The sequence below is a fragment of the Apteryx mantelli genome, chromosome 1, assembly GCF_036417845.1.
Source record: "Apteryx mantelli isolate bAptMan1 chromosome 1, bAptMan1.hap1, whole genome shotgun sequence".
Taxonomy (NCBI): domain Eukaryota; kingdom Metazoa; phylum Chordata; class Aves; order Apterygiformes; family Apterygidae; genus Apteryx; species Apteryx mantelli.
In genome coordinates, this window is record NC_089978.1 from 168,766,039 (window position 1) to 168,783,144 (window position 17,106).

Consider the following 17,106-nt stretch of genomic DNA (forward strand, 5'->3'; position numbering starts at 1 on the left):
AATCAATGTTCTGCATATTTCTTTTAATAAAAAATTAACAAGAGTTTGAATAATTATGCATTTGTGCTGTTAGCTTTACATGTGAATACAGTTCACTGACATTGGTGGTAAGTGCCTTGACTATGGAATTTCCTTTCTTTATAGACTGAATAGGAATTCTAAAACTTTCTCTAGAGTAGCCAGTTTAAGTAAATAAACCTTGCAACAAGTGAAACAAGGAGATGCAAGGATTGGAGTTTCAGATTTTGAAGTGCAAGGTTAATTTTGTCACCTTCTGTGATGATCAGCTCACGCATATTTAGGTGCCTGTGTGCAGGTGTGCATACATAAGGTGGGTAGAAAGATCTAAATTTCTGGTATAGTCCCCAGGACAATCCAGTTCCCCCTGAAGCGTAGACATCTGAGTCCATCTGCATGTTGACACCTAAATTTAGATGTCTTAATCTGAAAGCTGTTACGTGTTTCCAGAAATTTTAGTATACTCTTTATTATTGCTGTTTTATGGGCGAATTCTGGTAAGTTGTAGATAATTAACATTCATTTATGAAACTAGTTGTCTGTCTCTGGGACATGGAACGAATCATTTGATTAAAGGGCAACAGAAAGCTTAAAAATTAAGCTATACTGGGTGAGATAAACTTCTGTGTTTTGCACTAGGATTTTGTGTATTTGTTTTCACATTTATTTACTGGGTGTTGGTGGTGGGTTTTTGTTGTTTTTTAAGATCTGATGCACCGGCTCCCTCTACTAGCAGAGAGACAGTATATAGCAACGATACACACTCGCCTTCAGGAGTCTCAGTCATGGAAACTATCAGGACTGCAAGCGACTGTTAGATTAGCCTGGGCACTGGCATTGCGAGGAATATCCCAATTATCCGATGTGACAGGTAAATTACCCTAAAGTGTAGTTGCTGCAGTTTAGTGTTCAGAGCTTACTTTGACTTACAGCACTTGCATCTGTTGCCTTTCTGAAGCATTAGTAATTACCTTCATGATAAAAGTGCTGCTGACAAGCTTCCTTAAAGCTTTCGCAGTATGTGCGTTTGGTTGTTGAGAATTGAATTGCCATGAAATGTACACAGACTTAGAAATATTTACTGTTTGTAGACATTAATACTGCACAGTGTTCTCCTGAAGTGAATAAGATTTGAATATTGTACTGAAAAATGTGAAAGTGGGATTTTAGCAGCTTTAATAACATTTGAAGGCCTAAATTAAGAATAGTTTTGTGTTTACAACTTTTTGCCTCTGCAAAGATTAAACTCCAGTATATTGAGAGGGCATATCTGTTTGCTTTTTTCCCTTGTACTTTTTAAACTTTTCAGGTCAGAATTGAGCCTACTCCAAAATATCTTTTAAAGGAAAACATAGACTTCATAACTTTTCTAATTAAGTTTAGTTTATGATTCTTAGTTCACAGCCTTAGATTTGATCTGGTAAATGGACTATGCACTTTGACTAAAGAGAAGAGCCCAGACCATCACTCTGTGTTGTGTCTTTTCCAGTCAGGTGTTTTTCTGTACAGTGGAAAAAACGTAGTTGATAGAAGCTTGTCAATTTGCAAGTTAGCCAGGTATTTTGAAACACATTAAGTAATTCAAAATTTTTTTATCTCCCTTTTTGTTGCCTAGCTCTTGCAGAATTCACTGAGGCAGATGAGGCGATGGCAGAGCTAGCAGTTGCTGATAATGTCTTTCTGTTCCTGACTGAATCTGTGGTGGGGTCAGAAAATTTCTACCAGGAGGAATTTTACATTCGCAAAATTCATAACCTTGTCACAGACTTCCTTGCACTTATGCCAATGAAAGTAAGTTGATTATGTGAATAGCACTGCTTGAGAAATTTGAATATCTCTTCCAGATTTGTAAAATTAGGACAGGTAATATGTAGGTTGAAATATCACCCTGAACTTGAGATGCTGCAGTTCAGAAAACTTGTTCATTTTACGGAAGCAAAATGGTTTGGAGTTTGTTTTCCACACTGAAGTGTTTTAAAAATCAAATTCCACTTCAGCATAGTGAGATTTGCAAAGCAAGTTTTTGTAATGATAGTGGTTTGGTTTTGTTTTAAATGCTTAAAATTTACATGAATGCTGGTGTTGACGATGATGCGGTGTATGGGTTTTTTTGGGTCTTTTTTTCTTTGATGCAGACTGTAGCAAAATCTAAATTCACTGACTTTTTGTCTTTTTTTTTAACTAATCTTTTGCATTTTTAAGGGGGAAGGATTCTGCTTTTTCTTCAGTAGTATAAGGTGGTGGTAAAATGATCTGTTTTCACTAGAACAGCAAAAACACTGCAAAAGAGAAGAAAAATGTTTGAGGCAATTGCAGAAGTTTCATTTGTGCAAGGCCCTGTATGCAGGCATTGAAAATTATAGTTCTATGAAAAGGCTTTTATATAATTGATGGAGGTACTATTTTGTGAACTTCATTGTGTTGAGTTGCAGTGTGAGCTGTTAAATAATCACTTTTTCAATATGCAAAAAGAAGAATTTTAAGATATTTTTTGTTCAGTGTAAACTGGCAGAAGGAGAACAACGTTGGCAGGAAAAACATTATTTGAGCCTTAATCTTTCTGAGGACATATACGAATGTGTTGTAGACAGCCTTTTAGTTTTAATACTAACTTATTTATAATATGTTGGTCTTGCATGTTGTTTTCTAAATTAAAGCTGTCTTTTTAACCCATAATATATCCACAGAACAAGTATAAGTTCAGTTCAGGCAAGTTCTTATTGATAGAACTTTTCCGGTATATTTCTACTGCAATGGCTGCCTATATATAACACTTTACACATTGTAAAAGGCTTTGGACTTCCCTTGAAGGCTGCATGTAATGGTGTTTTCTGTAATACAGACAAAGCATCCTTTTGGAATGAGGTATATTTTAAGAAGTCCCTTAATCAAGTGCAAACAGGTTTAGAACTGGGAACTTTTAATGCAATAATTCTTCACTGGATAGCGTTTCTTTACCAAAGTGAAATATCACACTGTAACAATACTGGTTTTTATGAAACACTTCTAAGGGGGATTTTTGGATGAAGGCAGAAGAGCTGGAGACTAACCTAGGTTCAGGTTGCTGCTCTGTTAGATTTGGAACAGATTTGACCCTGTCTCCTGTATCCCACAAAATTGCATGAGCTGCCTGCAAATCCCAAGTGTGTTTATCTGTTCGTTGGTACATCTCTCTTCTTCATCACCACGTTATGGAATTGGAGGGTTTTTCTCTGGGAAGAGTGTTTCCCTCCCATTTCAGTTTTTTGCTTTGGTTCAGTTCTGCAGTTGATTATAGCTAATGCCCAAAGATGAAGAGATTTACATTATAAACAGAATTTTGTAAAACAGGATGTGTAAAAAAGCCAATGGACTTTTGCTTTCCTGTTCAACAGAGGCCAGTACAAGTTGTTTTAAGAGGAGAGATTTTGTTAGCAGATAATGGGAATATATCCCTACAAGGGAATTTTTTGTCCAACTGCTATTGGTTAGTGCTTGCCTTATCTGCTGAATTATTTCAAAAGTATAATATGGATGTTTTCTTCATCTGTTTGAATACCTAGTCTTTTTATGAATCCTTCTAAGGTTTTTTTCTAAGCAGTACAGTATGGTCACAAATTCCACAAATTAATTATGCTGTTATTCTTTCTATTTTAAATTTGTTCTCTTTGAATCTAATATTTTAGGTAGATAATTAGAAGTATCTCTTTGAAGGATCCTTGCTGTTCTTTTTTTGGTGCACATATAACCTCTGTTCAGTTTTATTTAAAACTATGAGTCAGTGTTTTATTTAACTCTACTGTATAGTTTTGACACTTATGCTGCTTGCCAATGATGATTTGGGTAATTATTTTGATTAATTGCATTACATTCAGAACTTGATAATTAATATTAGTAGTTTAGATAATATGCATTATTTCTTTCATCAACACTCACTTTTGTCTGTGTATTGATTTTGTGTGTATACTAATTTGACTAGCTTGCTCTGATCCTCTTCATAGTTATCTCCAGTTTTAACTTATTTTTAGCTAATTTTTCGTGATGACTCACAATTATTTTGCAGCTCATTCTATTTTTTCAAATTAAGATACATTATAGACCAGAAATTGGTCTGTATTGGGCATCACCATGTTTTAATTTTTGGCATGTTGAATTGGTTACTTATTTCTGTTTCTTGTTTCTCAGTGTCTGCTTAATATGTAAAAAACCAAAAAAACAAAACAAAAAAAACCCTTAGCTTTTCATCCCATAGCACCCCACAGTAGGCTTAAAGAAAGTAAATAGCTTTGTCAAAGGCTTTTTGACATTTAAAAATGTCAGCTGTTTTTTGGTTAGCGATGTATTTTTTTACACAAAGAATTCTAGGAGACTGATTAAGGGACATTTTCTTTTCATTGTTGCAGTTGTGCTTCCCCTCCCTTCTCTTTTTAGCTATTGTATTTATTGACATGTTGTAATACTTTTGCTGCAGATAACTTTCCCAAGACCAAAGTAATCACATCAGTCCAAAACTTTTTAAAAGACAAAGAAGTATCTATAATTAGAAGTAGCCTTAAATAGCTATACCTCAAAAAATGCAGTCCACAGGTCTGTATACAGGCATACCTTGTTTTATTGCGCTTCGCTTTATTGCGCTTCACAGATACTGCGTTTTTTTTACAAATTGAAGGTTTGTGGCAACCCTGCGTCGAGCAAGCCTGTCAGCGCCATTTTTCCAACAGCATGTGCTCACTTCGTGTCTCTGTGTCACATTTTGGTAAATCTTGCAATATTTCAAACTTTTTTATTATTATTATATCTGTTACAATGATCTGTGATCGATGGTCTTGGATGTCACTATTGTAATTGTTTCGGGGCACCACGAACCGCACCCATATAAGACAGCGAACTTAATTGATAAATGTTGTGTGTGCTCTGACTGCTCCACTGACTGGCCATTCCCCCGTCTCTCTCCCTCTCCTCGGGCCTCCCTATTCCCTGAGACACAACAATATTGAAATTAGGGCAATTAATAACCCTACAATGGCCTCTAAGTGTTCAAGTGAAAGGAAGAGTCGCACGTCCCTCACTTTAAATCAAAAGCTAGAAATGATGAAGCTTAGTGAGGAAGGCACGTCGAAAGCTGAGACAGGCCGAAAGCTCAGCCTCTTGCGCCAAGCAGTTAGCCAAGTTGTGAATGCAAAGGAAAAGTTCTTGAAGGAAAGTCAAAGTGCTACTCCGGTGAACACACGAATGATAAGAAAGCGAAACAGCCTTCTTGCTGATAGGGAGAAAGTTTGAGTGGTCTGGATAGAAGATCAAACCAGCCACAACATTCCCTTAAGCCAAAGTCTAATCCAGAGCAAGGCCCTAACTCTCTTCAGTTCTGTGAAGGCTGAGAGAGGTGAGGAAGCTGCAGAAGAAAAGTTTGAAGCTAGCAGAGGTTGGTTCATGAGGTTTAAGGAAAGAAGCTGTCTCCATAACATAAAAGTGCAAGGTGAAGCAGCAAGTGCGGATGTAGAAGCTGCAGCAAGTTCTCCAGAAGATCTAGCTAAGAGAATTGGTGAAGGTGGCTACACTAAACAACAGGTTTGCAATGTAGTCGGAACAGCCTTCTATTGGAAGAAGATGCCATCTAGGACTTTCATAGCTAGAGAGGAGAAGTCAATGCCTGGCTTCAGAGCTTCAAAGGACGGGCTGACTCTCTTGTTAGGGGCTAATGCAGCTGGTGACTTTAAGCTGAAGCCAGTGCTCATTTACCATTCTGAAAATCCTAGGGCTCTTAAGAATTATGTTCAGTCTACTCTGCCTGTGCCCTATAAATGGAACAACAAAGCCTGGATGACTGCACATCTGTTTACAACACGGTTTACTGAACATTTTAAGCCCACTGTTGAGACCTACTGCTCAGAAAAAAAGATTCCTTTCAAAATGTTACTGCTCATTGACAATGCATCTGGTCACCCAAGAGCTCTGATGGGAGATGTGCAACAAGATTAATGTTGTTTTCATGCCTGCTAACACAACATCCATTCTGCAGCCCATGGATCAAGGAGTAATTTCAACTTTCAAGTCTCATTATTTAAGAAATACATTTTGTAAGGCTATAGCTGCCATAGAGAGTGATTCCTCTGATGGATCTGGGCAAAGTAAATTGAAAACCTTCTGGAAAGGATTCACCATTCTAGATGCCATTAAGAACATTTGTGATTCATGGGAGGAGGTCAAAATATCAACATTCACAGGAGTCTGGAAGAAGTTGATTCCAACCCTCATGGGTGACTTGGAGGGATTCAAGACTTCAGTGGAAGAAGTAACTGCAGATGTGGTGGAAATAGCAAGAGAACTAGCATTAGAAGTGGAGCCTGAAGATGTGACTGAATTGCTGCAATCTCATGATAAAACTTTAGTGGATGAGGAGTTGCTTCTTATGGATGAGCAAAGAAAGTGGTTTCTTGAGATGGAATCTACTCCTGGTGAAGATGCTGTGAACACTGTTGAAATGACAACAAAGCATTTAGAATATCACATAAACTTAGCTGATAAAGCAGCAGCAGGGTTTGAGAGGACTGACTCCAATTTTGAAAGAAGTTCTGTTGTGAGTAAAATGCTATCAAACAGCATCTCATGCTACAGAGAAATCCTTGTGAAAGGAAGAGTCAATCGATGCGGCAAACTTCACTGCTGTCTTATTTTAAGAAATTGCCACAGCCACCCCAACCTTCAGCAGCCACCACCCTGATCAGTCAGCAGCCATCAGCATCGAGGCAAGACCCTCCACCGGCAAAAAGATTATGACTCCCTGAAAGCTCAGATGATGGTTAGCATTTTTTAGCAATAAAGTATTTTTTAATTAAGGTATGTACATTGTTCTTTTTAGACCTAATGCTATTGCACACTTAATAGACTACAGTATAGTGTAAACATAACTTTTATATGCACTGGGAAACCAAAAAAAATTCGTATGACTCGCTTTGTTGTGATATTCATTTTATTGCAGTGGTCTGGAACCAAACCCACAATATCTCTGAGATATGCCTGTACAGAAAACTTTATTCCACAGTTTTCCCTGTTTCTTTTTACTCTCTGTGGATGCTGTTCTAACTTGTTTGTTTGAAGTCTAGCTAACTTTTCTAGTTTTCTAAGTAAGAAGAGAGAAAGGAAGCAGCTTTTGGGGCCAATCCAGAGGAAATGGTGAAGTCAGTGGGGAAAAGCTCCTGTGGTATCCATTCAGGGCTTTTGCTGTGAACTGAGGGCCATGATAAATAAGAAGGTGATTGAATATATCTTTGAATGTGGGCTCTGTAAAAAAAAAAAAATATATATATATGTCATGTGCATGCAAGTTCAGTTGCTTTTTTTAGTTTCTAATAGACTATTTAGACAACTTAGTTATTTCTGTTGTTTTGTTCCACTGTTAGCTAAATATAGACCAATGTTTTTCTCCACTTCATAAATTGTGTAGGTGAAACAGCTGAGAAATCGTGCTGATGAAGACGCTCGTATGATCCACATGAGTATTCAGATGGGTAATGAGCCACCTATTTCCCTTCGGAGAGATCTGGAACATTTAATGCTTCTAGTAAGCCCTACTTTTAAACTAAATTAGCAAAAAGTGATTGTGACTTTCCTGCTTTACGTTATCATTCAAATATGGATTTTCTAATACAGTGCTGCGTCTTGCGCTTTTTCATTAAATGGATTTTTTTCTTAAATACAGGTACCTTTTCTATAACTTTTCATACAGAGGAATGAATTTACTGGTGTGAATTCTGATGTTAATAAATTGTCAGTTCATTCTTGTTTAGTATGCAAATACCTCACTGTTTCTTACATTTGAAAAATTATTGAGCTGAAGTTATTTCACAAAATACATAGACATCTAAAATTAAATTATAGATATAATAATCTTATCTTAAACCGTCTTATTTTAACATAACTTAGAAATAGGAAATTTAAGAATACAGGCTGTCACAGAAGTTGCAATCTGGCTAAATGAATGGAATTTCAATACACTTTCGAGAATCTGGACCTTAGTGATTACACAGTGTTTATGTTTCTGTAACAGTCTTCAAAATTTCTCCCTGTTTATTGTGGGTAAAGTATAACTAGGTTTCAGGGTTTTTTTTTTCCTACTTTTGGCAATTATTAAAATTTGAAGATATATTTGTAAAGAGAATTTTGAAAGACTGTTTTGTACTTGTACATTAGGCAAGGTGACCCATTAAGGCTGGTATTGGAAATACAAACAAATTCCCTAATTTTTGTAGAATTTTGGCTACATTTATAAGAAGGGTCTTTCTGTTTGGGCTCTCTTCCTCCCCCCCCCCCCCCAAAGAAAAGAAAGTCTTTATGTTTATTTAAATGTTAGTTATTAACTGTACTTTCCAAAAGAGCCCATATCAGAAAACAGATTTGCATATTGTACTAGTGTATTTTTTATTTTCTGGTCACTAACAGATTGAAAACATAAACATATTTCCCCTTAATTAGCATGTGTATGTACAAGTGTGCAGTTTTAATTATAGCAGTCTTTAATATAGGGGTTACTTGTCTTTTGCAAAAGTATTCTGTTAGGTTACAGGGCATTAAAAGGAAAGGTTTTAGTGGAATGCTTTCTTAAGTAGAACTGCAATAGCTCAGAGATATGTAGTAAACTTAAATGAAGAACTGTAAATGACATTTACTCTGAGAAATGGTATGTTCACATAATAGGTAATGTTCTTAATCCTGATACTAGCTAATATGTTTTTAAGTCAGTATAGCAAGATACTCAAATGGTTATTTAGGGAGAAATGCCACTGAGAGCAGTGATTTTATCTATACCAGTTAGATAGAAGGTATCATGTAAAGCTATTTAAATTTCATTTGTGTGTGCATTTTCAACTTTCTCTGGCTGTCATTCGTTCTGATATTACTATACAAAAGTTGTCGTTTTTAGAGAGTTTTAAGGAATGGAGCGTCAGCTGTGAGATGCTTTGCACCTCCAAAGTGTTTAGCTTATCCAGAGGCAGTGTTCATTGTTGAAGTAATTTTTTCTTCTTTACATAATTGATATTTTTCTGTCATCTTCCTTTCTCTGATAGATTGCTAAATTGTATAGGAAAGACCCCTTTAATCTGGAACTTGCCCTTGAATACTGGTGTCCGTCAGAGCCTTTGCAGACATCTACCATCATGGGGTCCTACCTTGGAGTAGCTCATCAGCGACCTCCTCAGCGCCAGGTTATTTAGACTTACCAGTTTTCGATTTGTGAATAAAAGATATGATTTTTTTGAGTAATTACTGGTAACTTGAAATTAAAGTCATAAAAGTTGCAGGCTGAAGCAATAACAGTTCCTGTGATGGCAAGCTTGATTGTGATTTTTATGTTTATTTTGTTTTTAAAGACAAAGTTTGGTATTATTTTGGTATCATTATTAGAGCTACCCTCTAACAAGACATTATTATGTATTACCAGTGACTTATCCGAGTGTGTCCTGCACTGCCTAACATGATCGTTGCTGCTTGCTCTAAATGAGCTACTGCCAGGCATTCATGGTTGTCAATAACCTTAGTGACAAAGAGTCGAATCTCTTGTTTAGGCCTGATATTGTTACAATTGCTCAACAAATTCTGCCAACAGTATTCTGCATTTTCTGTCTGATGACCTCTACGTACTTTTTTGATGTAACTGACAAGTAAACTTTTTTAATTATGAAAAACTTTTTAAATCATGTTTGAGAGAGAGTCATAGTATTTTGATGGGTAAAAATCCACAAGAATATTTTAATTATTTAAAGCCCAAAGGTTATAAGCCGTGAGAGTCAGGACTTAAAATCAGAATGAAAAAGCAATTGAAACAGATAAAGCAGTCATTCCAAAACTCTTTAGAAGCAGGGATGTTGTCAACCTTCAATGCTTCTTGAAGCACTGTGCAGCGTCAGGCAAAACCTAGCACAGGATAAACTGGACACACCTTGAGACCCACCTAGAATACAGGCAAGTGTATTAGGGCCTGGTGCAATCTGCAGACCCCTTAATTGGTCCCTGGGAGGAACCACTGTATTTGTGAATTACTGTATAGGTGTGTGACATGCATACTCACTTCAGTCCCAACAAACCTTAACTTGCACTGTGAAATGTGTTGACAACTCCATTGTACAGAATTGTGAACTGAAGTAAGTTTTATCACTATAAATAATGAACTGGACAGTTCGTATCATTTCTTTGCAGTAGCATGAGTTATTTTGTTTATTTCCTCTTCAAACAATGATTTCACCTTCAGGGAGATGGAAAAGGCCAATCAACAATTTTTTGAGTTGTGATTCCCCTCCGTATTCGATTAAATAGGAATCTGCTTTTCTTTGCCTATTGTTTTCCTAAAATTGACTAGATTTTTTTAAAAAAACATTTATTTTTATGTTTTCTAGGTTGTCTTGTCAAAGTTTGTTAGGCAAATGGGAGACCTACTTCCCTCCACAATTTACATCCCATACTTGAAAATGCTGCGGGGACTGGCTAGTGCGCCTCAGTGTGCTCATTACTGCTTTAGTTTGCTAAAAGTCAATGGCAGTAGTCATGGTAAGAAAAGTGACACTTCAGCTCTTCCTCAACTCTTCTCCTTTATGAAGTAGAAAAGTAAAAAGATTCATGTGAGATGAATTTTGGCTTCTTATTTTTAACACTTCATTATTAATATGAAGATGAAATTGAAAGGTTTCACTTGGAAATATAACCTGGATAAAAAGGCTGATTATGTAATTAAATGTCTGAGCACTCTAGCAAGGAATTTGCCTAACCAAATAATGTATTTTTGAAAAAGCTGTTTCTTAAGAAACGTGAGATACAGAATGTCAGTTTTGCTCAATGTAAAGTATAAAAATGGGTCATGCCTCAAAATTAAATTGTGTGTATATGGTAAATACAGTTATCTTTCCTGAGCTTGTTTTTTTTCAGAAGCATGTTACACATATCAAAAAAGTACTAACAGAACAAAGTAAGAGATGCTGGTCTATCCTGGGTTGTGCATTAATTTTACATTGATCAAAATGAAAAAAGTACACTTTGAAGATGTAAATAGTGCTACAAACATTCTGATTCATAAAACAATAAACTTGCTTGTACTGGCTTTTCGTATTAGCACCTTCATGTCTCTACAAAAAATATTAGAACCACTAAATTCAGAAACAGTAGCTTAGCTTCAAACTATTTTCTCCTCTGGATAGGGAAGTTTTCCTTTTAAATTTAACTAGCCTGCTTATCACCCTGTGAAAGAATTAAAAAAAAAAAAAAATCTTCTTATCTGTTTGTTGTTCTTCTAGTGGAAAACATCCAAGGAGCAGGTGGCAGTCCGGTCTCCTGGGAGCATTTCTTCCACTCTTTGATGCTCTATCATGAGCACTTAAGGAAAGACTTGCCAAGTGCGGACAGTGTCCAGTATCGTCACCTGCCTCTCCGAGGAATCACACAGAAAGAACAGGATGGATTAATTGCCTTTTTACAGCTCACCACTGTTATAATAAATTGGGTAGGTAACCTTTTATTTGTTTTTCTTTGTTAATATATTTTTTCTTGCAAAACATCATTTGAACTAGCTTTTCTGTTACAGATTTATTTGTCATTCAGCTGTGAAGTTCACTTGACCAAAAAATGCATGTAGTGCAAATTTACGTAGCAGTTATTTTATTTGATTTGTGAAGTTCAGAAGCATAGAAAGCATCAGGAATAACTGTCATGCCCAAAATGCAGTCACAGGGTGAATCAGGAAGAAATGAAATATTTTCCTGCACTTCCAGTGTTGCTGATTTTCCTGCTTCTTCTTTGCCTGTTGTGGAGATGTCTTTCAGAACTGAGATATATTTAGAAGAAATTACAATAGAGTAGGAGAGCTCAAGGCATTTGCATTTAATTATGAATTAGGAAAAGCAAAAATAACAACTGATTTTAAAGGGAAGTGGTAGAAAATTTGCAAGGAAACTGACCAACTGTGAAACTTGCCTCCAGAGTTAGATTCAAAATGTCCCCAAAGCAAAAGGTAAAATGTACCATGAATTGTCTGGAAGAGAAATTCCAAGAAAATAAAGCTGCAATACAGACTTTGCTAATTCTGGATAGTATGCTCTTCAGTTTACTCACCAAAGCCTGCAGTTTAACAGTTCAGAGGTTTGAAAAATACCAGCACAAAAGTTCTGTGATGTAGTGAGATGCCCTTTGCAAATATAGAACAGATCAGTGAAAGTGATGAGGTGTTTTAGAAATTATCCTTTTCGATAGTGTTTTGTTTTTTTTCCTTAAAGCCAGATTACTTCACAGTGTAACTATGTAAACTGTCATGTCAGCATTGGAAGATGGGAAAAAGAACTCTTAAAACTCATATTATTTGGCGTCATCAAACACAAACCTGGAAAGAAGTAAATTTGTGCTAGGAATGCAGGGAATCATTTGATCATCATTTGATGAGGCTAGAGGCTTATTCTTGTCCAGTGGTTCATCTGGGAGTTTCAAATGAGCTTACACTAGTGCTGACCCTACTCTTGAACTTAAACAATTCCATTTAAGCTCCAAATACAATTTTAGGTTCGTAAGAGAAATATTGGCAAAATCTCTCTACCAAAGCTTGAACGGGCTGTCTAGATTGTAAGCACTTGAACTTGTTTAGGAATACGTCCATGAATGTGTGTCTACTAAAACTGTTACAAGAAATTTGTTACGCACACCAGTTTTCTTTAGGGATAGGCACAATTTTAGAGTAATTTTAGCCGCAATTTTTGTACTTGTGAATCATTAAATTGGGTTCTTGTTTAATCGTTAAAACTGTTTGCTTTGGAATGATCTGCCATTCTTCCGATGTTTTGTGTACTCTCAAGTAGGAAGCAAAATTCTCATTGTTGATGCTGAATTGTGAGTTAGAGGTTGCAAGACATTAATAATTAATAATTTTCAAAGTAACAATGTGCACTTTTGTTTTATGTTGAATGCTACAGAGCGAGAATGCTCGCTTGGCTCTCTGTGAGCACCCTCAGTGGACCCCGGTAGTGGTAATTCTGGGACTTCTGCAGTGCAACATTCCTCCCGTTTTGAAAGCGGAACTATTAGAAACTCTTACTGCTTTTGGAAAATCTCCTGAGATAGCTGCTTCACTCTGGCAATCCCTGGAATACACACAGGTATTTTAGGACTTTCTGTGTTTAGGACTGTAACATCTCAATCTGATGAAATTGTCAGTATGTTTGAAAGCTACGTTTTCTGCAGTAATGTTGTCTTTTCTCCGAAAAGTTTTTGTGTCCATTGTTGAATATCAAATTTCCACTGCTTTTTTATTTATTTATTTTTTTTAAGTAAAGATGAAATATTACTGTATATGTTGCTTGGTTAACACAGTCTTTATTTTGAAACGATTTTGAAAATGGCAGTATGTTTTTGTGTCTCAAAGATCTCATCAGCCATGCTTAGTTTACATAAATACAGGTTTTCTAAGTGATAGTTCTGTGTGTTCAACACTTTTTTTTAGACATATTTGTCATCCATAACAAATGTATTGTGCATTAAATAATTTTGTTATACTTTTTATGTAATCATATTCTTCCAATGTGAGTGATGCTAATGGAAGGAAAGAACTCTGCTAAAAAGCTCCAGGCATGTAATTTTCAGAGGGAAAAGTTCATTATAAGTTCAAATATACAGTTGCCAGCTTTTATGGTTAAGATGGCAAGCACCAGATATATGGTAAAAGCCCCAGCTTTTAAAAATACGTGTTTTTTTTCCTTCTTTTGTCTTGATAGCTGAGAAAAATTTTAAATATGAATCCTAAAGAAGATGAGTATCAAATGAAAATGCCCTCAGTATTGTTAACTCAGAAATCATAAGGGGATGGAGTTATTTTCTAGTATCTATTATGGTTCAGACTATTTTCTGTTTTATTTGAAAGAACTTGAGGCATTCGAACTACAACTGCTGGATTATTGTTAATTACAAATAAAAAGACCCTGATAATAATGTAAATAGTAGTGTTTTAACCACTCACTTCCTTTGCTTTCTAGTTTGTGATATTCCTTAAAATATACTGTTGTAAGAGATAACAGGATAAATCTTTCCCATAGCCAGTGTAAGAGGAAAAATCGTTAATCTGAAAGGATTTCTGATCTTTGTTCATTTTAACGATAAACATGATGTGGATCTTTGAGGATGTAAAGCTAGAAGTGTAGAATATATAACCCATCTTTTCAGCTTTTAAGAGGATTTAGGAAACCTCTTCTTACAGCTAAAAATGGTGTTTACCTTTTAATCCTGATAGAAATGATGGAGATGCACTTTGATTATGTGAAATGTATTGTTTTTTGTTTTCTCTTTCTGTTTCGAAGCTATTGCAAACTGTGAGAACTCCAGGCCAGAGACAAGCAATTGGCGTTGAGGTAAGGGTTTCTCTTTCCCTCTGATCGCGTACATATGAGTGCAGAGGATAATGTGGAGAGGCTGTATCTGCTGTTGTGTCCACAGGAGACCCTTGGAATAGGAGTTCTCTCTTCTCTGCTTCTCAAGTTACTCTCAAGTCTGCTTATAATTGCTGTAAATTTTATCCATTTATGAATCTAATGCAGCTTCCTCTTAGTAACAGAGCAGTGTTTAAACCTTCAAGTTCCTTATGAGCACTTTTTATGAAGGTTTTCTATTTTGTTTCACTGTTTTTAATCATTGCTGTCTTAGACCGCAGCAGATTTTGCAGCGCTTATATATTGAATAGGAGTCACATTTGTTACATCTTGGTACAGCTCACTGCCTTCTTAATAAAAGTGGTAAATAAAAGCAGAGCTCAGTTGAACATTGAGGCAGACCTTTTAGGAACTCGGAAATGAATGAATAGTGCATTGTTGAACTGAAATGGCAGTGCTGTTGCTTCACTGCTTTTGCTTTGTTTGTGGCATGCAGAGGATGAAAATGCAGCAAAGCCAATTCACTGTAAAGTAATTCATAGAAGATGCCCTCATCTTATTTGTTCTCACTTATTTCTTCTTCCCACAAAATCTTTGATTTTTCTCTTTTCATTTTCTCTGCCCCCTTGGGAAGGTTGAATTGAATGAGATTGAATCTCGATGTGAGGAATATCCTTTAACCCGTGCCTTCTGTCGACTCATCAGCACACTGGTGGAGAGTTCATTCCCCTCTAACTTGGGAGCAGGTCTCCGCCCACCGGGCTTTGATCCCTATCTCCAGTTCCTCAGGGACTCAGTGTTTCTTCGATTCCGCACCAGAGCTTACCGGAGAGCTGCTGAAAAAGTAATTTTTGTTTGAAAATCGTTCCTTTTGGATGTATCAGCATATATCTAAGTTAAAATGATTTGGCACTGCTGATGTGGCTTAGATCTGTTGTTTGAAAAGCTGTGCAGCAGCTTAATTTTGATGCAGCAGAGGTAACCTTGAGCATTTCAAGGTGACTTGATTCTTTAAGCAGGTGATTTTTTTTTTTCCTGACTCATAGGTCATCAGGATCTATGAACTACTTCTAAGGAGTCTGTAAAAGACTCCTTAGATTATGCATTCTCTGGTAAGAATTATTCAAACCAGTTGGCTAATGGCTTCTGAACCTCTCTCTCATACCTGAATCTCCAAGTCAGATTTGTCCTTTCCATATTGTTACTTTAACGAATATTTCTGACTTGCTAAACCAAGGAATTTGAGTTTGCTTTATGATGCTTTTGGATGAAGGTGCATGCTAAACGGATCCTGCAAGCTATTAATTTTATGCCTATTAAATACTGTTTATTGCATGTGGTCTTTAATATATGTATATATATATTATAAAACAGAGCGTAAAATAGGCAATTATTCTGTTTAGGATTCCATTTTACTTCAAAAAGGAAGCTTGATAGTTCAAATTATTTGACATGGCTAATTACTAGTGTTGTGGGATAGTATTTTAAAATTAGAGAGTCATTCCATACCTCTTATCCAGTACATTATTGCACTGCTCGTTGTATTCTTTGTCATCCTTGTCTTTTTATTGAAGTATCTGTCATATTCTGCATGTGACTTTTTTATTTTTTATTTTTTTGGTGATTATCTACAGTGGGAAGTAGCTGAGGCAGTTCTGGAAGTATTTTACAAATTGCTGCGAGATTATGAACCTCAGCTTGAAGACTTTGTGGACCAATATGTGGAGTTACAAGGTTAACTTGTTCATTCGTTCACTGAAAACAGAATTGTGACTTGCTCTGCTCTCTTACCTCTCTCTTGTGATCTTGTAAATATTGTAAGTAAGATGATGAAAAGCTAGACCAAGACTCTTAGATAGGAAGATACTCAAAAAATGACCATATACTATAGGGAGTCATGCTGCTGAGTCATTAGGGCTTCATGTAAACTATTTCCTACTTTTCTAGCTCTTCTAGGTGGATGACTTTTTTTTTTTTTTTTTTTCCCTCCCCTCTTGTATTGCAGGTTTGATTAGGGGTTAACTTACAAATGTTAGTGTATTTGATATATCCTCTAGTATTAACATTATTCATACCTTAGAGCAGTCAGTAGCAGTGGAATTATGATTTTGAAATCATTCAGTTCTTGACAACTGTTCTTTAAAAGGTCGAAGTAGAAGGCAGTTGCCTCACTGTGGGGAGTTTAAGGCTCGTATGAACTCCGCTTGTGCTGCAAATTTTTTTTTCTTTAATGTGAAGTTTTTTCTTAGCAGTGAATGCCAATCTAATGCTTATTGATATTCCATAGCATTAGAGAGCCATTAGAACCACTTCTTAAGTAAACAGCCACTTAAAAACACACCTTTCCAGTGAGCTTAGCTCAGTCGCGAAGGTCTCTATGCCTGTACTTCGACAAACATAGCTTTTGGCAGTTATACTGGCTTGAGCAATCTCTGGTAGCTAATTCCTGCCCTCACCTAATCTTTCAGTTTGTAGGATTATTTGTGGGTTGCATGGATTGGGGAAATGGGTTAAAACCAATCTTTTTGACTAGATCCATTTCTTAAACTGATATACTGTGTAGCCCCACAGTGGCATGACATGGTCTGGCATGTGTTAGGGGACAGCACAAGCACAGAATGAATGGGAGGAGAAGGAGAGAGGGAAGGGGATTGCCTAAGCTCTCTGCAAAAAGAAGCTGTGCCCTGATTCCCATTTGCATGTTAAAAAAAATTATTCT

The 17,106-nt window shown here is 36.3% G+C and overlaps 1 protein-coding gene across 2 annotated transcripts in view; it reads left to right on the forward strand.

Moving 5' to 3' along the window:
• Positions 1–17,106, forward strand: part of NUP205 (nucleoporin 205) — a 55,463-nt gene that overhangs the window by 11,975 nt on the left and 26,382 nt on the right. Inside the window, exons 7-16 of one of the 2 annotated variants that reach the window (XM_067311905.1) lie at positions 725–889; positions 1,634–1,809; positions 7,442–7,558; positions 9,063–9,200; positions 10,389–10,539; positions 11,280–11,485; positions 12,942–13,124; positions 14,319–14,369; positions 15,022–15,231; positions 16,022–16,121. In XM_067311905.1, the coding sequence (XP_067168006.1) occupies positions 725–889; positions 1,634–1,809; positions 7,442–7,558; positions 9,063–9,200; positions 10,389–10,539; positions 11,280–11,485; positions 12,942–13,124; positions 14,319–14,369; positions 15,022–15,231; positions 16,022–16,121 (1,497 nt within the window). Of the gene's footprint in view, positions 1–724; positions 890–1,633; positions 1,810–6,922; positions 7,250–7,441; positions 7,559–9,062; positions 9,201–10,388; positions 10,540–11,279; positions 11,486–12,941; positions 13,125–14,318; positions 14,370–15,021; positions 15,232–16,021; positions 16,122–17,106 lie in introns of those variants that run through there. The other variant, XM_067311913.1, reaches the window with a different exon arrangement.